This window comes from Bicyclus anynana, chromosome 20 (genome assembly GCF_947172395.1).
Source record: "Bicyclus anynana chromosome 20, ilBicAnyn1.1, whole genome shotgun sequence".
NCBI lineage: Eukaryota > Metazoa > Arthropoda > Insecta > Lepidoptera > Nymphalidae > Bicyclus > Bicyclus anynana.
In genome coordinates, this window is record NC_069102.1 from 1,381,793 (window position 1) to 1,404,897 (window position 23,105).

The 23,105-nt window shown below is 37.0% G+C and overlaps 2 protein-coding genes across 2 annotated transcripts; both read right to left on the reverse strand.

Moving 5' to 3' along the window:
• Positions 1 to 80: 80 nt before the first annotated feature.
• Positions 81 to 5,253, reverse strand: LOC112052685 (uncharacterized). The gene is made up of 5 exons (XM_024091862.2): positions 5,184 to 5,253; positions 3,983 to 4,172; positions 3,287 to 3,410; positions 1,543 to 1,750; positions 81 to 294 (listed from the first exon to the last, which is right to left on the reverse strand). Exons 2-5 carry the CDS (start codon positions 4,154 to 4,156, stop codon positions 126 to 128), a joined length of 675 nt encoding a protein of 224 aa, XP_023947630.2. The 5' UTR covers positions 4,157 to 4,172; positions 5,184 to 5,253; the 3' UTR covers positions 81 to 125.
• A 1,547-nt stretch (positions 5,254 to 6,800) lies between these two features.
• Positions 6,801 to 10,642, reverse strand: LOC112052683 (26 kDa secreted antigen-like). Its single transcript, XM_024091861.2, has 4 exons — positions 10,426 to 10,642; positions 8,937 to 9,057; positions 8,260 to 8,473; positions 6,801 to 7,004 (listed from the first exon to the last, which is right to left on the reverse strand). The coding sequence occupies exons 1-4, from the start codon at positions 10,624 to 10,626 to the stop codon at positions 6,833 to 6,835; spliced, it is 708 nt and encodes a 235-aa protein (XP_023947629.2). The 5' UTR covers positions 10,627 to 10,642; the 3' UTR covers positions 6,801 to 6,832.
• Between the last annotated feature and the right edge of the window lie 12,463 nt (positions 10,643 to 23,105).

A 23,105-nucleotide genomic window follows, 5' to 3' on the forward strand; every position in this document is an offset into this window, starting at 1 on the left:
CCCTTTTGCCGTTCAGTTATTGAGGCATTAAAAAGTTGGACAGATTGATTTTAGTACCTTAGAATTAATCCAAAAATAAATATCCAAGTCTTTAAATAATTTATTTGTCAGACATTTTGATAAATTTAATAGTATTTACATGCGCTATTCTTCACGCAGCCTAGCTCCACACCGCAATTTTTCCCATAGTTCTTGGGTACGGCGGTCTTCCAGACGATGCCGGCCACTGGATCACCCAACGAGTACTTGGCAACTAGTTCGGCCAAGTTGAAATTCACTCGACGAATACTTAAACTGTAATAAGACAGATAGATCACTTTAGAATTAAATTTTGAAAAAAAGTTATGAGGGTAACAAAAACGTCTATCCTACTAATATTATAATCCTACTAATGTTATAAACGCGAAAGTTTGTATGGATGTTTGGATGTTTGTTACTCTTTAACGCCGCTACTACTACAGCGATTTGGCTGAAATTTGGCATTAATTATTATTATTATTATTATTAGCGGACGCCCGCGACTTCGTACGCGTGGAATTTAGTTTTTCACAAATCCCTCGGAAACCATGAATTTTTCCGAGATGAAAAGTAGTCTATGTGTTAATCCAGGTTAGAAATGTGGTATAATATATCTTAAACCAAATTTAAACTAATTCGGTTCAGTAGTTGAGGCGTGAAAGAGTATCAAACATTCATATCATCAAAATCATCAGTTTTCGCAAATCTCGGGAAACCATATCATTATTCGGGATAAAAAGTATGTGTTAATCCAAAGTAAACCTCTTACTTTTCAGTTAAGTTCTTTTTAAGAAATTAAATATCAGGTGTCTCAGACGGTGAACAAACAACATCGTGAGGAGGTCGTCTTTTTTTTGATAGTGGATGTTTCATACCTGAGAATTTTCTTATTTCTCCGCGTGTGGTGGACTTCTAGTCTAACCCTTCTCATGCTGAGAGGCGACTCATGCTTTTTTTTTATTCTTTACAAGTGACTTCTCCTTGACTGCAATCTCACCTGATGGTAAGTGGCGATGCAATCTAAGATATAAGCGGGCTAACTTGTTAAGAGGAGGATGAAAATCCATACCCCTTTCGGTTTCTACACAACATCGTACCTGAACGCTAAATCGCTTAGCAGTACGTCTTTGTCGGTAGGGTGGTAACTAGCCACGGCCGAAGCCTCCCACCAGCCAGACCTTGACCAATTAAGAAAACCTCAATCAGCTCAGCCGGGGATCGAACACACGAACCACTGCACCATTAGGCCGTCAAAAACAACAACAGTGAACTGATTATGGATTGTTAATGATGATAGCAAAGAAAAACATCGTGAGGAAACCTGCAAACAAGAGAATCAAGAAAATTCTCTTGTTTGCAGGTTTCCTCAAGAGAATTAAGAAGCGAATTAAGAAAATTCTCTTGTTTGCAGGAACTCTGCCAATCCGCTATTGGCCTAATCCCCCTCGTTCTAAGAGACTCAAGCTAAGCAGTGAGCTAAATATGGGTTAATAATGATGATGATGAACTCCAAAAACAACTCACTCGATCAGGGTGCTGTCAAACAGGTTGATAGAACGGCGTTGTTTGTACAAAAGTCCGTACACCCACTGCGCAGAACCTGGTGCGGGGTTGACGAAGATCCATGGAGCAACGACCCGGTTGCCGGCGTATACACTCAACGTCGCACCATCGACGTTCATACACAGGGATATGAGGACATCGGACAGAACCGGCGCGACAGCGGAAGGCACTGAAACAGTCATTGGCGTCTCTTTCTCTCCGCGTCGTCATCGTGTTCCTCATTACTGAGGGTCGTGACCCCTATCACACATTCACGACTTTTTCCCGCACGATGTCACGCCATGCGGCTCGGCTTTTCGAGACTTGTAGAGCTTCGTGTACTTTTGTATCGAGAGTGGTGCGGATTTGATCTGACCAACGCATCGGGCTACGTCCCCGAGGTCTCTTTCCTTCCACTTTGCCAGTGATAACAAGTTTCTCTAGGCTATCTCCTTCTCTCCTGGCAATGTGACCGAAGTACTCGAGGATCCTCTGAAGACAGGTGGATCTAGGATTATTTTCTAGGGTGGGCCCAGGCCCACCTTAAGGCCAGCCCCTGTCATACCACTGAACAGAGTTGACACTCATTATAAAAAAATGTGGTTTACAATGTTTGTGGACGCTGGCCTCTGATACGGGTCGACTGATTCTATTGATTTTTCTTTATATATTTTGTATTTCTGCGTCCATCATTGAATTTTAAATCGATATCCCAGAATTCTAGAGTGGGGCACTGGAACATTCTAGGGTGGGCCGGGTGGACCGGGCCCACCCGCTATATACGCCTGTGGGAACAGTAAATTATTGCGATCTTTTGAGACTCTACCCTACCTACGCCTGGTAATTCGTCCGAGGACGTATCGAGTAAAATGCAATTTATGAAATCGCGCGTGCGTGCATGCTAGGGTTGCCAACATGCTTTGAGGAGGATTCAGCTATAAAAAATATAGTACGCTTCAAGAAAATATTTACGGAATAAGTGGAAAAAAAATACGTTTATTTTTATAAAACCTACCTTTATTTGTTTGGATATATTGCATTATTCAGGTTCTTTGGCTAAAATAAGAGTGTCATATCGTATGCAATTTTCACGTGCAATTTTTAAATTATTGCAAAAAAAAGGTCGTTTTTTATTGTTTGCTTAAAGTACGAAACTCTGGTCTGAATCTCAGACCAATTATTGTATAGGACCTGCCTCGCTAGACGTTACTTTTCTGTCAAAGTATATGATCAACGATTATAAAAACTGTCTCTATAGAATCGATGTTAAATAGTTGTAATCGTGTTCGTCGGTTAAAGAGCTCCTTAAAAATATCTTTTTGTGTAATTGAATTGTTTAAAAAACGGGCAAAAACTTCTAGTTTAATATAAGATATATACCAAATCTAAGCTAGTTTTCTTCAGAAAATGACAGACAATTTTGTTTGTGACTATGAGTGCGATACAGGTCCTTCTATAATTGGTCTGAGGGTGTGAATCATAGAGGAATTGCAACAACATTTTCAATTGTTTCTTGAGGAGGACGAGGTACATATAGCTCACATAGGACCACAGTCCTAACTCCATAATTGCCTACTGTACTTATCTATTGTAGGCGCATAGCCTGACGAACTTTCTGCACTTATAAATTAATAAATTATGTCTGACTATTGCAAGCACTCCGTCAATTAAGTATAGTTATATTAACTCTTAGATATGTTGAACGACAAATTAAAATAATACTCACTGACAAAAACAACCGTATAGTTGATTTTTGGGTCGGCATCGTAGACAAAAGCTGTAGGAGAGAATATGAATCTCTCTGGAGACAAACACTCTCCCAGTTTGGGCTCTGCGGCTAGGAATTTTACCTGAATAACATTAATATTACAAAAACATTTTTTTTCTTTTTAGTAGAAAGTTGGTAGAAATCAATTTCAAGAAAATTGCGTGGGTAATATAAGGGTGGGGTATCGTTGGATACCCCACTTTATGAGATGAATTAGAAAAAAAATAATAAATAAAAAATAAATTAAAATTTAGAAAATATTGTGCCTATTTACGAAAGTAGGGTATATAATGAAATTACAAGGAAAACTAAAACAGCAAGGAAGCAATGAAAAGAGTTATAGTCGAGCAACTTAAAACACTCGAATATTACATACTAATTCTGTTGTTAATTTAAAAGATAAAAGTAGTTATTAAGTTAACTCAGAGTCTGTAAAAATTATATATCTATGGCAAGTGTTTATAGGGACTAAAAAAACTTTTGGGGGTTCCTTCCCCACAAGTAAAGTGAGGATGATTTTTTTCTCGTTTATCCCATAAATATCCCATTGCCCAGTGCTCATTTTAATTTGGAACCCTATAATGCGCTTCAGCCGACACGCACTTCGCAGGTTTTTTTAAAGATACTTACTATATAAATATAAATTTTACTTACACCCAAAAATTCTGATGGCGCTGCAGGCAAGTTTGAACCAGCTTGTTCAAACGCTACAACTACTTCTGAAGCTTCGTTTTCTATTTCCTCTGGGTCGCAAATTCCTTTGTCTGCCAACACCCAAGATGCTGCCAATATTGTAGTGATAAATGCAAATATTGCATATAAATTCATTTTATTGCACTGCTGACTAGAAGCAATAAACAAAGTGGAAATTTTTATAATATTATAAAACTTAAACGAAGTGACTATTCTTACAGCACTTCCCGGTCTTCGATTAGGATGAAATTTTGCACACGCTCTGAGTTCTGATGGCAATATATGACTAGCTATGAGACGTCATTACAAATCCGATATAGCGGACACCACAAGATGGCGGACTGGCTGTTTGAAATCCACCCCATAATATAGATATCAAATAAAAAAAATAGTCACGTGACTTAAATCCAATATGGCGGACGTCCAAGATGGCGGACAGTCTATTTGAAATACCATGCCAAGCCATAATGTGGGTATCAAGCGTGATTTTTAGTGATTTTTAGATTTATAATTTTATCGAGAAAGAATACAATAAGGAACTTAAGCTAACTTATCCTAATAACTATACAAATCATGCCCACGTGGAATGGTGGCAAGAATACTGGTTGCATTTCCGCGCTGGACAAGAAAGCTGATTCTTTGCCCAAAAAATGAGCCAGTCTTATTATTCGACAAATAATTAGATGGACGACTATTTTTTGCAGTATGTGAGTTTAATGAAAATAACTACTTTTTTACTTGTTTATTTTTATTTCAATGTACAAATCAAATCCATTCAATCCATAGGTATGTCATCAAATTCAGTAAATTTATTCCCTCATAATATCTAACCCTACCCTAACCCTAAAGAGGAATTTTTTAAACATTTGGCTGTCAATTTTGCCAACTATAGACGTTGTTAGCTAACAAGAAATATACCTATTTGGATCTAATTTAAAATGATTACTCGCTGATAACTTTTCAATATTAAAAGATTTTTTTTTTCAAATCGGTCCAGTAGTATTTCAATTTATTCGTTACATACAAAAATACAAATCTCTCGTCAGTATAATATGAGTATTAGTGACTAGTATGGTTTTCGTTTTTTTAATTTCAACATAAATAAAATATCTCTCATTAATTTACAGCAAAGATAAAAAATAAAAGAGAAGATTTTACTTACACAGTTAGCTACTATACTGAAACGCACCACTTACGTATATGACTCTTTACTTATAACTCAACACTTAAATATGTTATTCCACGTAACCTGTCTCAAAAACCGGTTAAATTAACAAAACATGTTGCAGATAATTTAAAAATCAATAGATTATAATTAAACCTTATCAAATAAACGTTCATGTTCGTGCAATACATGCAATGCAATTAATTTATATCATGACGAGCATTATTTATATTCTTCATTATTCTTTGTCAAAGTAACTGTCATTACTACCAAGAATATGAGAGCAAGAATAATAGAGATAAAGAAGAAGAAAAGAATAACAAAGAATTCGTGTACTTTTTCACGTTAAATTCGATAAATCTAAAAGCTTGGAATGCTCAATACCAATAGGCGAGTAGACACTTTTTTTGAAATGGTCTTAAATAGCCTCAATAGGGGGGACTCATCACCGAGGGGTGGTGGTTCGATCCCCGCCCCGTTGGACTATTGTCGTAGATACCCACTCCTAACACAGTTTTTCTCGACTAATTAGAGGGAAATGGGAATATTGGTCATATTTAAAAAGATACCTATGGCAAGTATTCTTAAAAAAAAATTCTAAGACGAAAGCAAGCTGGCTGACTTGTTAGGAGGAGAATGAAAATCCACACCCCTTTCGGTTTCTACACGACATCGTACCGGAACGCTACATCACTTGGCGGTACGACTTTGTAGGTAGGGTGGTGACTAGCCACGGCCGAAGACTCCCTCCAGTCAGACCTGGTTACTCCCAAATTACTCTCAGTAACCCATGCTACACACCTGCAGGTTTAGGTGAACGGACGATAAAGATTGATGTGTAATGATTTTGTTTGAAATTTCGATAACATAAAACGGTAAAACTGCACAGTTAAAACTGACGACACGTAACAAGGTAATAACTTATACCTACACGTGAACCTTTTATAAGTTACAGCACATCAGGCAATAGAGATCCACTGCTGGACATAGGTCTCTTGCATGGACATCCAAGCACAACGGTCTCAACCCGCCAGCATCCAGCGGCTCCCTGCAACCAGCTTGAAATCCTCGGGCCACCGAGGAGACCAACAGAATTACCAATCCAACACCTTTGAACCCCAACATCTACCGGCTCTTCGAATTATGTGACCTGCTCATTGCCACTTAGCTTCGCAACTCGCTGAGCTATGTCAGTAACTTTGGTTCTTCTGCGAATATCCTCATTTCTGATTCGATCACACAGAGATACTCCTAACATAGCTCGTTCCATCGCCCGCTGTGACTCTGAGCCTTCTTATGAGGCCCATAGTTAGCGACCAAGTCTCGGAACCATAGGTCATCACTGGGAACACGCACTGTTCGAGACTTTTGTCTCTCGAATCTCCTCATTTCCAAAGACTTAGAAAGCCCTCCGAGGCACGGAGGTGCATCACTACCAAATTTCCAACTCCGGGCTGAGATTTATTACTAAAAAGATTTCCCAGGATTCGTAACTATAACCTCGTGATCCGAAGCTACATAACCTAAGGACTAGGCTAAGGCTATGAGACTGACGAGGCAATAATTAAAAATTCCAAGGAAAAAATCGAAAATAAAAAAAAATTCAAGGCATTACAGTGATTTATTTAACAATCATTGTGATACATTTAGTAATATTGGTTGCCAGTCTTCGCGCAGCATTCAGTGGTCTCTATGCCACAGTACTTCCCGTAATCCTTGGGGATGGAGGTCCTCCAGAAGTTCCCAGCCACAGGAGCTCCCAGCGAGTAGTTAGCTATCAGCGCTGACATGTTGAACCGATATCGGTCAATGCTAAATCTGAAGTAAGATAAAAATTATAGTTAGTCTTCGAAGATCAGCTTTTTTCAATTGAAGATTTTCGATTTTTCCAACTAGTCGGGAAAAGAAATTTAGTCCAGCGGTCGAGGATCAAACTATCACCTCTCGGAGATTTAATTTAAAAAAATAACAATTCATTTACAATAAGTAAAAAAAAAAAAATTAATAATATATAATAATGTCTAAAATCAATTTAAAATAAAAAAATGTACGAAGTCTTACTGATTCATTATTATCACGTGGTTCGCAATTGAAGATTTTTTTTTATTTTTTACAATTTGGCCCTCGACTACAATTTCACCTAAGATCACCTAGGAAGCGGACTAACTTGTTAGGAGGAGGATGATCCACACCCCTTTTCGGTTTCTACACGACATCGTAACGGAACGGTCTTTGCCGGTAGCGTGGTAACTAACCACGGCAGATACCTCCCATCAGCCAGACTTGGGCTAGTTACGAAAATCTCAATCGGCCCAGCCAGGGATCGAATCCAGGACCTCCGTCTTGTAAATCCTCCGCGCATTCCTCCATCCATCCTACCACTGCGTTACGGAAGCAGTCAACAACAAACTACGAACTAAACTAAGTGATATAAACTTTACTAACTATAAAGTAATAGTTAGTGAAACTAAGTTACCTTATAGTTTTAGGTTAAATTTTTAATTAGTCACATAAGTAACAAATTAGTACTCTGCAACAGAAAAAAAACCTCCTATTTTTTTGAAATCCGTTGAAATTATAGCTTGGCAACTTCGTTTGTAACACTCCCGACGGTCGGGGCCGGGGGGCGTGTAGCGATGAATAAAAAACCCACAACTGACGCACCTCACTTCCCCGCACGTACGATTTCACACCCGCGCAGTCTTTCCCCCCGTCGCACACATATCATGGGAGTGTTATCAACAAACTTGCCAGACTATACCTAGTACATTTTTACTAAATGACAAGTCATCTTTTGACTGAAAATCTCACCTGATGTTAAGTGACGATGCATTTTAGGATGGGAGCGAGCTTATCGTCGATTCTCTTTCTACGATCGCTAACGCTTCGAAAACTAGAAAAATGTATGGGAATGACAGATTTTGATCACGTGACCTGTCGATAGCAAATGTCATGCCCATACATTTTTCTAGTTTTCGAAGCGTTAGGGATCGTAGAAAGAGAATCGACATGCCACTTGGCTAGGGCTGGCAGAGATACTAGTATAGTTTTCGTTTCTTGTATAATTACTTACGGGTACAAGCTGCTCGAGTCGATAAAACTGGATTGTGGGAATGCAATTGCCATAATTCGGTGCTTCCCAGAGCCGGGTGTTGGGTTGGCATTGATCCACGGAGCGACGCACAGGCTGCTGTCAAACGTGCTTAAGCTAGATCCATTGACGTTGAGACATAGGTACATTAGATAGTTTGACAGGATCGGCGTAGCAGCGGAAGGCATATCCCTGTCTACAAAGAAGCTAATCAGTAATCACGGTAAATTGGCTTTTTAATAATCAATTGTAAAAAAAATCGGCCAAGTGCGTGTCAGGCCAAGCGCAATGTAGGCCGTTTTTTTTATTCTCTACAAGTTAGCCCTTGACTACAATCTCACCTGATGGTAAGTGATGATGCAATCTAAGATAAAAGTGGGCTAACTTGTTAGGAGTAGGATGAAATCCACACTCATTCCGGTTTCTGCACGACATCGTATCGGAACGCTAATTCGCTTGGCGGTACGTCTTTGTCGGTAGGGTGATAACTAGCCACGGCCTCCTTGCCTCCCACTTCTGACCAGCCCTCAATCGGCCCAGCCGGGGATCGAACGCAGGACCTTCGTCTTGTAAATCCACCGCGCTTACCACTGCGCCACGAAGGCCGTCTTACCCTATATTTAACACTAAGGTAATTAGCAAGGAGTTAAAATACTTACCCATTATAGCGACCGTGAGGTTAGTTTCTGGATCGCCTTCTAATTCTAAGAGAGGTGTGAGTATGGTACTGCATGGATACAAGCAGTTCCCCAGATCGGCTTGAACGGTAGGGAATTTCACCTGAACAATAAAGAGAAGTATAAAATTTCTAGTTAGTACAATCAACGTAGCGCGTAACATAAATCTATTTTTAGGGTTCCATTCAACCTATGTTCGACTTTAGAGGGGTTAGGCTAATAGTCCACCACGCTGGCCAAATGCGGATTGGCAGACTTCACACACGAAGAGAATTGAGAAAATTCTCAAAAGGTTTTCCTTCACCGTATGGATATTAATTTTCTTAAAATGCACATAACTGAAAAGTTGGAAGTGTACGCCCTCTAAATCGAAGGCAGATGTCATATGCAGTAGATAACATGACTCTCAGAGGTTTATGTAGATTAAATAGCAGTATACAAATCTTTCCTAGGGTTGGCTGTACTTTTCTATAACAAGATCCCTAATACTGTTGTGGACCTGCCAATGCATAAGTTTAAACAATGTGCTAAACATTAATTAATTAGTCGACGTTGCTACACAGTTGATAAGTGTTTTAAATATAAAGATGCTCAGAGACCATTGGATCAGCTTCCATCTTCACACAGGTAAATTCCATCTTCAAGTATAACTATAAGTGTTCGCGTAGTTTCAACAGTTCTCGACAGATGGCGGTATAAATAGTGTAACTCGCGCTAACGTTTGTTTATTTGACTTTATACAGTACAAACCATGTTAGATAGATTTTTCTGTTCTGTTTATGTGTGCAATTAATAAATATTCAGTTCAGTTAAGTCAGTGTTTCATTGGACCCGGGTAGTGCGCCGTAACCCGTTCCATAAGAAATTGAAATGCAATCTGTAAATTATAATGTAGGATTTTTTTTAAAAACCAACTGTTGAGTTTCTCCCCGACTCTTCTCAGCAGAACCTACCTTCCGAACCTCCTTAGTGGTAAGAGTCTTTACAAATAATCAACCTTGACGTTTCAAAAGTGCTTGTAAACTAAGCCTACTTGAAATAAATGAATTTCTGATTTTTTTTATAAACTCTTCCGAGTAAGTCACTGAGACGTTTAAGATCTTTTCTACCGATTCCTACTAAAGTAATGTTAGCACATTCTCTTCTTCTATGGTTATTTTTGTTTTACGCCACCTGCTGATGTCCTTAAGTTTTCCTAAACCGAAGGTCGCCTGGAAGAAATCGCTACTTAGCGGTAAGGCCACCTTTTGTATGCTGATCTCTTCTTAATATGTTTTTATTTCACTTTTATTTATCTTTGTGGTGTGCAAATAAAGAATATCTATCTAAGTCCCCTTCCATAGACTGTATCGTCACACAACATGCATGATATTGCAGTCAAGTTAAATACAATAAAGTAGAATCTTTCACATCCCTAAGCGCGGTGCAAAGTTTACGATAAACTTGATAGTGTATGGCTGGCTTAACTTACACCTAATATAGCTTCTGGTGCTACAGGCAGGCAGTTATCGATGAGTCCGGCTTGTGCAAATGCTACTTCAACTCTTAAAGCTTCGTCCTCTATTTCGTCCATTTCGCAATTCTCTACCTCAGCCAACACCCATGACGCTGCCAATATAGTTGCGGTACATGCGAATATCGAATACAGGTTCAATTTTGTGCCCTTCGCCATGTTATATGCTGTTATCTAAAATTCTGGAACAAAAAAAAAGAATATTTTTCGTTTGTTAAAGAGCCAAGAAAATAACTGACAGAATACACAAAAATGAATAATCTTGGACAAAGATTTTGGCGGGAAAATCGTACTCACATGTAGCTCTCATTTTACTCGTATTTCCAGTGTTTTACTGAATTTTAGAGTTTTATTGCATAAAGTAGATAAATATAAATATACTTAAACACAAGTGCACAAGTAAAGGAGGTTGTAAAAGAGTGTTTTAAATTAAAGTATTAATTCTCGATGGACTCTATCAAAAGTAAGGTCGCCTTCGACTTAAAAGCAAGCCTAAAGCAAGACATAACTTGACTGGACTAGGACTGACATACTGCCTAATACATATGATGTAATATTTGACAACTTTTGCCTTAACAAGGTAAATTATTTGTTAATATTACATTATTATATTAACAAATAATTTACAGTATAATATAGATTACAATATAATATACAGTACAGTACGTACGTACGTACGTTTGTTTTTTTTGACAAATGCACCAAAAACAGCCAGATAACTAATAAAGTAAATTAATATTTTTTTGTTTCTGATACAGATAAACATTTATTGTCAAAATTAAGAATTAAATAAAATCATGAACAAAAAAGGTATCCACCTCAGAGCTTAGGCGCTAACTTTCAGAGTATTGGTGATCAGTGGCGTGCATAAAGTTTTTAAAAGGGTGTGCACTGTAAGTAAAAATTGGAAAATTCCTTGTCCAACTATGTATTCCGTGGTCTAACATTAGTTTGTATTGAATCATATTGGGTAAGCAGTGCATTTTTGAAGTGCACGCCACTGTTGGTGAAGGCCATCAATATAGTGGTAATTTCATTTTTCGTTTCTTTGTTTGTTACGACTTTACTCAAAAACTACTCGACCGATTTTCGAAAATTCTTTCTTCATTAGAATGCCACATGATGACCGAGTAACAGTGTACATTTTATTCTCGTATTCTCACGGGAACGGGAACTATGCGGGTGAAACCGCGTCGCATCTGCTCGGCTAAACTATACGCCATACTATATTTTCAATATTGAAGCAAGAACTCATATAAGAAGTCAACAATTCTCGCTAAAATAATATAAATTTAATTCATAACCTCGATAGCTCAACGATAAAATGGCCAGACTCACGCCAAAAGGTCATAGGTTTGAACCCGCTAGACTATTAATAATTTGTCGTACCCATTTCCATTAGCCGATTGACGTTGGGGTCTCAAGGTGCTGTAATGGCGACCCCGCACTAGAAAGCGCAGTGTTGGTGGACCCCCCACCAGGGAGACTGACGATATCAAGCGAGTCGCAAAGATTCGCTGGATAGAGGCAGCTCAGAATCGTGATGTTTGGAAGTCCCTACTAAAGGCCTATGTCCTGCAGTAGACGTCGGCTGATATGATGATGATGATGATGATGATGATGATGATGATGATGATGATAATTGGAAATAAAAAAATAATGTTTTTTTTAATTATCAGTATCAAAGTTACTTACAGAGTTAACTTCCGTAGTGAAGCACACCATTCACCAATATGACACTTTTCATTTAAATTATTACTTAAATATGTATTTCCACGTAACCAAGCACTTGTTGTAAACTGGTTTTCACTAAAAAAAAAACCACCATAAACTAATGCGAAATGCTGTAATTATAAAATCAACACTATATATTGTGTTTTATCGGTTAAATTAAACATTTAAAACAATTACCTGTAAAACACGTGAATTAATTAGAGACGAACATCATTTTAATTGATATTTTTATTTTATTTTTTGTTAATATGACATCTGTAGTTTAAATTGATGATGTTTTGATTATTGCACATAATGTTCTAAATCGGTTCTATTTAATCAAATTAACGCCATATCGCACTACGGGTTATCCGCACGACTAGCCGCTTTACCAGTTTAATATGAAACTTATTGGCGGTTAAGAGCGTACAATCGCAAGCTGCTTATTATCGGCTAGCCGCGCGGTTAACCTCTAGTTGTGTTGGCTGCCTTGAGCTGGCTACAGCCCTCTTTTTTAACTGAATGGTAATGATATAAGTGAAATTTCACCAGAAAAACATTGTACAGCTTTTACACATGGACGATTTTATCTGTACAGTTAAAACTTCAAAGCTGTAGCCCGCATTAGACTTTTTGATGCCATAGTTTGTCCGGATGAGTACCTATTACCGCCATGCACTAATCTTTGTTTTTAGATTCTCTCCAAAAAATGCAACACATACTTAAGTGGCGCATTGATATCCTTTTGCCGTTTACTGTCAGTTGTCATGTGGTGATGAAGCTATAATATTTTGATCATATAGCTTTTCCAATGAGCTATTGAGACTGTAAATTCGAACGAAATGAAACTTGGTACGATTTCAGACACTAGTACGAAGAAGATTTTAAGATATTTTTATCGCGTAAATAAAATCATAGGGTGTGAAATAAGAGTAGAAAGATTGTATGGAGAGTCCTTCATTTATCTAGTTGCATTTGTATATTGGTATGTGTACTACTAAAAAAATATTAAAAATAATGCAATTCAAGATTTTTTATTTTTACCATTCCAGTTTGCAGTTTTTTTTTATATAAATCGTTCATGTTTTTATCGTGTGATGATTTTAATGTGGACGACAAATTATTTATATGATTAGCTGATTGTGTAATAACTTGAGACAAGGTCCCTTAAATAGGTGCTGAATAAATTAACCAACTAGATCATGGATCTCACAACTTTTTACAGTTGGAGAACTGACTTGCAAGACTTGTTTTTTTACTAGTTTTCTTTCTGATGGCATACCTTTTTTGTTTGTAAAGTGTCAACAGTTAGACAGTCTAATTATTTTTGTAAAATAATTATTTTTAATTAAATAAAGACTATGACCTAATGTTCTTATCTGTTAGAATTTATTAGCACTTTTAACATTTTAGATAATTCAAAATAATTTTACCTGCATTTGTAGATTTCATAGGTTTAATAATAAAATTAATGCTAAAGATAAAACAGGTAATTTATATTATTAGGGTTTCTTAATAGCTTTTTTGATTAGGTTTGATTTTCATAACAAGTTCTTATCCTACATTTTACAGTATATATAAGCTCAATAATAGTTCTCTTTGTTATAATCAATCTTATTCGTTCTACAATATACAGTTAAACATTATTTAACGTCATATACAGGTAATAAAACTATTATAAAATTGATCATAATTATCTAAATATAATAATAAACATGTCTGTCATAACAGTTTATAACTTCTCTTTTCTTAAAATTGGTTGAAAAGTTTAAATTTAAAAATTAAAGTTAAAATTCCTCGTAAAATTATTTTTATCACCGTAATCGAATAGTATTAGCTTAATAAAAAGTTTAATTATTGTACTTACGCCATTTTTAATTAATTATCTATCTGCAATATAATGTATTGTACTATATTTCGGGTCTGTGTACTATGTACTGTTGAAGTAAGATAGTATATTATATAATAGGTACTTATAGTGTATTTTTGACTCTGAAATCTAACAAAAATATCTTTCATTTTAAAACTCTAGGAACATTAGTTTTCAACAGATGCAATAGCGTCTAGGGTATCCGATCTTGTCCATCTATATCTATCGAGTATCTATCTATCTTTAGTCTAACGATTTCCAAGAAAATGAGCATTTGGTTTACAATAATTTGAAAGTTATATAGACAACATGATGACAGTTCTTTTAGACAAAAAATTCTTAAAAATTTTTAAAGAATTGAAGAATTTTCTGTTGCTTATTTATTTATTTTATTAAGAATATATTTAGTTATTTTCGTTTTTAACGCGTTTTTTCGCTGATTCCGGAAAATAGTATATTTTCTGTAAGCGTGCTAACGTGAAAAATTTATAATACTTTAAGGGACATCTCACAGAATATTTCAAAATTTTATTAATATGAACCACTGGTATAAGAGTATGAAATGAAACACACAAGACATATAAAAACATTCAACCTGTTTTTATAATTAATTAAAAAAATCGGCCAAGTGCGTGTCCGGCCACGCGCAGAGTAGGGTTCCGTAGATCAAGTTAGCACTTTAATCCCCTATAGTAACGATAACCATACCCCACACCATGGAATAGACGATGAAAAATTCATCCTCACTTTGCATGTAAGAGTATTAAGTAATATAAACAATTGCCTAACTGTTAGGACTTGACAATGGCTATATAGATCACGAGTAGGGTAATCAAAAGGCCTACATGTAGCTACTTTTAGAACCAGCCTTTGAGCTCTTTCAAGAGGAAGCATATGAGATGAGTCTCTGGATGAAGGTTAAAAAGTACGGTAGTAACTTACTAGGGAGCGCTGCGGTAATATATTCTTATTTTATATTACAGGTCACGTTGATAACGACGCCATGTGGACGTCAATTGGTTTGTTAGCAACACTTGTGACGGCGAGTGTCGCTACATACGTCAGTCAATCTAATTGTATACTGAGGACCAGAGACCTTTGCCAGCCGACGCTTCAAGAGATGAGAGATGCGTTCACACAGTTCATGATTGTTCCACAGATTATACCAGCGCCACCAAGATCATTGGTTACAGTACGTTCATTAATTATTTGTTAATTATTTGGTCAAAATAATGTTATAGGATTTAGGAATTTAATAGAAATTAACGGATTAAGGAAAAAGGTTAAAGGCTCTCGCAAGTTTGAAAGTCTTTAATTTTTTATGATACAAACTCGAAATTTGGCAGGGATGTGGTTCAATGTTGGTAGATGTCCGTCAAGAACGAATTTTGTGACAAGGCCGGCTTAAAGAGTTCTAAAGGCTTTTGTGAGTTTGTTTTAAAGTTCTTAATTTTTTCCTACAAAGTTGAAATTTGGCTGGATTTATAGTTGGAAGACGTCAGTTAAGAAAGAAGTTTGAAATAAGTCAGAATTAAAGAAGTCTAAGGGCAGACGAAATACACAACTGTTGAGTTGGGGGAATATAGCCTATGTTACTAACTTATAATGTAGTTTTCAGTTGCTTTGCTTTAGACGTGAAAGCGCAACGGAGAAACAAATTCCCATTCGCATTTATAACATTACTTACAAAAAAATATTGTTTTAGAAATACTACAATCGTTACACAATGTGCATTGGAAATAGAATACCGCCATGGGAGACCACCATTCTACCATTCACGAGTTGGCCGAACGTCAACCCTAACTCCCTCCACACGATCTTGGCAATAGGTAAGATACTCGCTCTAGCCGCATTACATATCGATTTGTCTACAATCGCTAACATCAAGAACAAAAAGAAAATAGAGCGGCTTAATTCAGCAGAGACACAGGTATACACAGTACTAGCTGACGCCGTGACGGCGCGGTTTGACCCGCGTGGTTCCCGTTCTCGTAAGAATATGGGGATAATATATAGCTTTTAGCCTTCCTCGATAGATGGGCTATCTAACACTGAAAGAATTTTTTAAATCGGAGCAGTAGTTCCTGAGATTAGCGCGTTCAAACAAACAAACAAACTCTTCAGATTTATAATAGATACCGGTATTTGTGAACGTTAACGTAAGATCAGATTGCGAAGACCAGAACAGCAATTTTATGTAAAAAAAAAACTTCACATGGCATACAAAGTACACGCCCTTCGAAGTGCCGCCCTGTGTTTATCAACCGGTGTACACCCTGAGATAAAGATCCTGGTACAGACACTATTACGCTTATAGCCGGCACTATGTTGTATCATTGTCAACCCATATTCGGCTGACTGCTGAGCTCGAGTCTCCTCACAGAATGAGAGGGGTTAGGCCAATAGTCCACCACGCTAGCCCAATGCGGATTGGCAGACTTCACACACGCAGAGAATTAAGATAATTCTCTGGTATGCAGGTTTCCTCATGATGTTTTCCTTCACCGTTTGAGACACGTGATATTTGCCTATAGGTAACTATACCGGAAGCCATCAGACAAACCGACACTGCTTGACTTTGAATTTTGTTTAGATCCGGACAACCCACAATTCTTCACCACAACTGAACAGTACCTCGTCGAGTTGATAATCAATATCCCAGGAGCAAACTTCGCAGCTGGCACTGTACTCACGCCGTTCAAACCCATTGCACCTCTGCCTGGTTCTGGTGATCACCGAATCATCTACTTGGTATTCAGACAGCTAGGGTTTATCAATATGACTGCAGAGGAGAAGTACGTGTACGTAGCTTTCAACATTTCCTAAAGTATACTATTATAACGCGAAAGTTTATATGAATGGATGTATGGATGTTTGTTACTCTTTCACTCCAAAACTCAAAATGTGTTTGACTGATTTCGAATGGACATAGATTATATCCTGGATCAATCCATGTTTCCCTCGGGATTTATGAAAATCTGAATTTCATTTGAACGAAGTCACGGGATTCCCCTAATAAATTTGATTTTGTTTGTCATCACCATCATCATCAAAATTAACAGCCGATGGATGTCCACTGCTGGACATAGGCCTCTTGCTTTAATTACCAAACAAAACGGTCTCGAGCCGCCAGCATCCAGCAGCTCCCTGCAATCCACTTGATGTCCTCCATCTAGTTACATTACCAGCCATTAGGCTATATTTCATCCACATATTAGGAATGGGATCTACGCTGCGGGTAAAACCACACCGCCGTTATAACCCAAAAACATAACAAATGCTCTATGTCATTAGGTTTATGATGATTTCCGTTGATAGTATAATTATTATTTTATCAGAAGACTCAATAAACACGGACATAGCTAGTTTGAATGCCCAAAAGTAATCATATCCTGTAGCCATGTGGCAGGCGATTCTCTTTCTAAAAAATATTTACGCTTCAAAAATAAAAAAATGTAAGTATGTGTTGTATGTATGGTCATCGAAAAGTTCGATAACTTGAACACGTGACCTGTCGATGACCCATACATTTATTTTTTAACCAACTTCAAAAAAAGGAGGAGGTTCTCAATTCGTCTGTATGTTTTTTTTTTTTGTATGTATGTTACCTCATTACTCGAAGACGCCTGGACCGATTTGAATAATTCTTTTTTGTTTGAAAGGGTATACTCCTGAGGTGGTCCCATTATCACCATATCAGGATCTGATGATGGGATCCTTTCCATTGACCACTTTAAAGCACTACAACTGGATGAAGGTCTGGAGTCGATCTGATGATGGAGCCGAAACATACACGAGGGAACTCCTAAACGATTTATAGTAACTAACTTGTGATTGGGCTTGATCAATTCCTATTGATGAGATCTTCCCACCTAATTATTAATATAATTATAATATAATTTTTTTTATTAAATTTTTTTATTCTTTGCGATGCGAAGAATCGACTTGCCATATAACTACAGGCCTAGTTCTTTTATCTTCACATCTTGAAAAACTGACACATTTCTACATTTACTTATTTGAATTTTTTTTTTTACAGGTACGCTACAAACTTCTCCTTCTCCGTTGCAAACTTTACAGGGAAGTATATGCTGGGGACTCCAATAGCTGGTAATTTTTTCGTCTCAAGCCAAATTCTGTGTAAGCTCCCATGTGACGCCAAGGAATCGAAGGACTCCTGTGAATGTGGCGAAGATTGTGAAGTGGGTTCTTATTACAAAAATGAAAAATGTTACTGATTTTGTACGCACACATTACCACTTTTGAGCTAAGTGGTGATGTGTTCAGTGATTTAAGTATATATATTTTTTTCATTGTATTGTGCTTTGTTAATAAAGCTTACACAAAACATAATTATTAGAATACCAGTGCATGTTGTCAAGGCGTTACACTTATACTGTTTCTACAAATGCTAGCGCATCGAAAACTAATAAATGGATGGAAATACTGATGATGATGATGATGACGATATTTGTCATCGATTGGGCACGTGATAAATCTATCGATCCGATGACTAATTCCCATACATGTTTTAGTTTTCGAAGCGTTAACGTTTGTAGAAATAGAATTGATGTGTAACTGGGCTAGAGACCTTGGTTATGTTTTTGTTAAATTGTATTTTGTCTTTCTCATCGCATTTCAAATGTGAATGTTTATTGATGATATTTGTAAACACAAAATAAATATCAACTATTGTTTTTTTTATTTTACAACAGTATATTTTCTTTCGTTTAAAAAGTATTTGACTAAGATGAGGCTTTCGTCTTCACAGAAGATGTAGAATTATTTTCTGTGCTAATAAATATTGCACAGAACAGAATAATAATTTTAAAAGAGCAAGTGTTGAGTTTATTGCCAGCTCGTCTCAGCAAAACATGCCTTCCGAATCTATACTAATATTATAAAGCTGATTGAACGCGCTAATCTCCGGAACTACTAGTCCGATTTGAAAAATTCTTTCAGTGTTAGATAGCCCACTTATTGAGGAAGGCTATAAGCTATATATTATCCGCACATTCCTACGGGAACGGGAACCACGTGGGTGTAACATTTGAAGCTGTATTATTTTTTTTGTTACCAACAAGCTTAACAAACAAGAAAACGAGTAAACAAACCAATCATAAGTCTTCAAAAAATATCGTAAAACTCAGGCTGTGTCGTCAACGATTTTATTTATTTTTTTTGTCCCCGTTGTAGACAAATTAAAAATGTCGTAAAAAGTTGTAGCTAAACTTATGATATCATTATAAAAGTAAAATTATCAAGATTTTTATTAGATATAAGTAAATTTCCGGGTGGTTTGGGTTATCTGGGCCAAGATGAGCATTCCCTTATACATACACTTAAAAACCTTAACCCTCCTTCTGGCGTTGAAGGTTAAAATGTGTCCTTTTTAGTTAAAATGTTTAAACTATAAAAAAATCTATTTCAAGAAAAAGCCAACTAACAACAGCAGGAATATTTCTTAAGCTGATTACAGGAATATTTTACAGCGTTTATCATAGACAACTTTCATTTGAATGCAAATTCGAATACGCACTCAGTAATGGATCTTTAATAGGCACTATCAAGTTTTTTAACTATGTAATAATATTTATATATTGATTTATAGTTCTAGTCTGTTCGTGCTGATAAGAAACGAATAGAGTGTTATATTTCAACTAATTAGTTAAACTAAAAAAGTAATTACTTTTTCTAATAGTTTCTAATAATTTAGATAACCAGTTTTTGTAAGAATTTTCTACGAATTCTATAGGTATATAAACCTTAACACCTTTAATATACGTCTTACTTCGTTCTGTTTCGGTTATCAAACTAGACTTAAATAAAATTAAAATTAATCGTAACTGCCTGAAACAGGTAATACAAACAAAACCGCGACTGAAATTTCGAGAATAATTATGTAGTGCGAATCTGTAAAATCATCTATGTATAATTTTGTAGTCTCAATAACTTATATCGGCTGATGCGGTCGTGACTAGTTAACACCTTACCGACAAAGACATACCACCAAGCAATTTTGCGTTCCGATACGTTATCGTGTATAAACCGAAGGGGGTGTGGACTTTCATCCTCCTCCGAACATATTAGCCCTTTCCATCTTAGATTGCGTCATGACTTACCAGGTGTGATCAAGGGCTAACTTGTAAAAGATAAAAATAAATAAAAAACTCAGTCACTACAGCCGTAGCATCCTTTTCTCAAAATATTTAGGGCAATTTCGAGTTAAGGGTCGCTTATAACTTCGCCATTTTTTTATTTTAAGGATCCGTTATTCGAAAATTGGAAATTCATTAAAACGCTTATTTGTCGTCTATCTATAGATCTCCTTCTTTATTTATGCCGACAGGCAAAGCGGTTCCCTTTTTTTTAATTCAAAATCAGCAATGTTTCGCATTTTCACTTGTTACCCTCTAGCTGTTATCTCTTTTTTTCCCTTTTTTTATCTCTCCTCAATATTAGTTTTATTACGATTTGTTTTTATCTCAGCCATCTTTGCTCACTGATCAGCATGTAGCAATACATAATTTGTATAGTTATTAGGATAAGTTAGCTTAAGTTTCTTATTGTATTCTTATATGTGATACCTCTTACAAATGGTTACCATTCTAACTGGTTAGCCTTATTCTTAGGAACACTTGGTTTTTTTTAATTAAAGTTTATTTCAATTAGGCTTAGTTTTCAAGAACTTTGAAACGTCATGTTATCTGATGAGTTAATGGTGATAATTAAAATCGAAAATTAGAGAGAAGAGCCCACAGCAAACTCAGCCAGGGTTTTTTTTGTTTATCACCATTTTACAATGTTACTTAAAATTAAGTACGCAGAAAAGTAAACGATACTAAATACATATAATCGGTAGAAGTACAATTTGTTCTTTTCATAATGTTGATGGACTATGGTTCAGATCTTCTTTATTCATTAAAAGCCGAATGTTTGTCAGCATGTTCTCGTGCCATAGATAAGTAGGATGTTAGGTAGCTATGAAGTCCGAATCATGGTGGCTTTGGGACGTTTCAAGAATCCAAACCCTCTACTGTCCAACTACCTACAAAGTGATATTCTTTTTTCAAATCTCTAATTAATCTAAAAGTTCCCAAGGGATAGTAAATTCAGTCTTATTTTCGAGTAATTAAAAGAAAATCAATCGCTATTAAGTATTTAATCTTAGACTAATGAACTATAGACCCGATAAAGCTAACAATTTTTCACTCCAAACGTAAGCCACTTCTGTATCTATGTGAGCGTAGAGCTAAGCTAATTACCTTCCCGACAAGCACGCAAACGTACTTATCGTAGCGTAGCGATGCATCAAGGGCTCCTATTTCGGGGCACATAAAATGCCTTACGAATCCTGCGACTACACACTATCTATGTAACTAATAGATTTTTTCTAATAGCTCTAATAAAGTTGTATAGCTTGGCAGATTCGTTCGTAACACTTGCGATGCCCCGCGCGCACGACTTCATACCTGTGCAGTTCTTTCCTCTGCCCCGCGCGTACGATTTCACACCCGCGCAGTCCTTCCCCTCGCCGCCCGCATATCATGAGAGTGTGAACGAACTTGCCAAAGTATAGTATAACCTTAGCTCATACTAGTTGATCTGACAATTCTGTTACAGGTTTCTCTTAAGTAGATACCGTCGCCATGTGGACGTTATTAGGTTTGTTAGCAACACTTGTGACGGCGAGTGTCGCTACGACCGTCGAGCAATCCAACTGTATACTGAGGAGCAGAGACCTTTGCAAGCCGACGCATCAAGAGATGAAGGATGCGTACACACAGTTCATGATTGTACCGCAAGTTATACAAACGCCTCCAACATCACTTTTAACGGTAAGTGTACTTTATGTCTTTAATAACAGATGCGCGCGACTTGGAAAAATCGAGCTAATCACATCACACTATCACAGAAGTTTAGCTAATCACATCACACTATCACGCTGAAAATTTGTGTGTATATGTGTGTAAGTATGAAAGCGTGTTAGTATATAAGTATGTTTGTTCCTCCTTTATTTGGCTTAAATTTTGTAATGGAAATAGATTTTATTCCGGATTAACACATAGGCTACTTTTCATTCCGAAAAATCCTTAGTTCCCGCGGGATTTGTGGAAAACTAAATTCCACGCGTCCGATATTATTTTTTGTTCAACGACGATTTAGCCCTTGACTGCTACCTCACCTAATGTTAAGTGACAATGCAGTCTAAGGTAGAAGCGGGTTAACTTGGAAAAGGTACAAGTGAATTGTACCCATACCTGTGACTGTTACTACGCAGAATCGTAGTACCGGAACGCTAAATCGCATGGATACCACCATGCGATTTAGCGTTCCGGTTCCGATGGTTAGTTACCGGCTCTTGCCGGTAACTAACCACGGTAGATGCCTAATTGCCTACCACACCAGATCAAACCTTTTTTTTTTATTTTTTACAAGTTAGTGACCTACAATCCCTACAATCTCACCTGATGGTAAGTGTTGTTCACACCCCTTTCGGTTTCTACACGACATCGTGCCGGAATGCTAAATCGCTTGGCGGTACGTCTTTGTCGGTATGGTTTTAACTAGCCACGGCCGAAGCCCCCCACCAGCCAGACCTGGACCAATTAAGAAAACCTCAATCGGCCCAGCAGGGTATCGGAACCCAGGACCTCCGTCTTGTAAATCCACGACGACGAGTAGATAACTTGTGCCAACTTGAAAAATATGAAATCTTCAACTAACCGAGGTGAGAATCGAACCCAGGACCTTTCTTTTGAGAGCCACTACACTAATAAACACAGGAACATCACAAAGGCCACTAAAATGCGATTAGTCCGGGCATTGGTGTTTCCCATATTTCTTTATGGTGCTGAGACGTGGACTCTGACAGAAAGCGAGAAACAAAAGATAGACGCTCTAGAAATGTGGTGCTGGAGAAGAATGCTTGGCATATCCTGGACACAGTTCCGATCCAACATTTCAATCCTCCAAGAACTGAGCATCAAACAGCGTCTTTCTTCCATAGTCCAATGTCGCATACTGACTTTCTTTGGTCATATTACAAGAAAAG

Excerpts from the sequence above, each read along its gene's own strand:
- LOC112052685 (XM_024091862.2), bottom strand. The coding sequence starts at position 4,156 with ATGAATTTATATGCAATATTTGCATTTATCACTACAATATTGGCAGCA. Across the intron at positions 3,411-3,982 it reads CGCCATCAGAATTTTTGGGT|GTAAAATTCCTAGCCGCAGA; the intron begins GTAAGTAAAATT and ends AATGTTATTCAG. Across the intron at positions 295-1,542 it reads TTTGACAGCACCCTGATCGA|TTTAAGTATTCGTCGAGTGA; the intron begins GTGAGTTGTTTT and ends GTCTTATTACAG.
- LOC112052683 (XM_024091861.2), bottom strand. The coding sequence starts at position 10,626 with ATGGCGAAGGGCACAAAATTGAACCTGTATTCGATATTCGCATGTACC. Across the intron at positions 9,058-10,425 it reads CACCAGAAGCTATATTAGGT|GTGAAATTCCCTACCGTTCA; the intron begins GTAAGTTAAGCC and ends TTTATTGTTCAG. Across the intron at positions 7,005-8,259 it reads GACTCGAGCAGCTTGTACCC|ATTTAGCATTGACCGATATC; the intron begins GTAAGTAATTAT and ends ATCTTACTTCAG.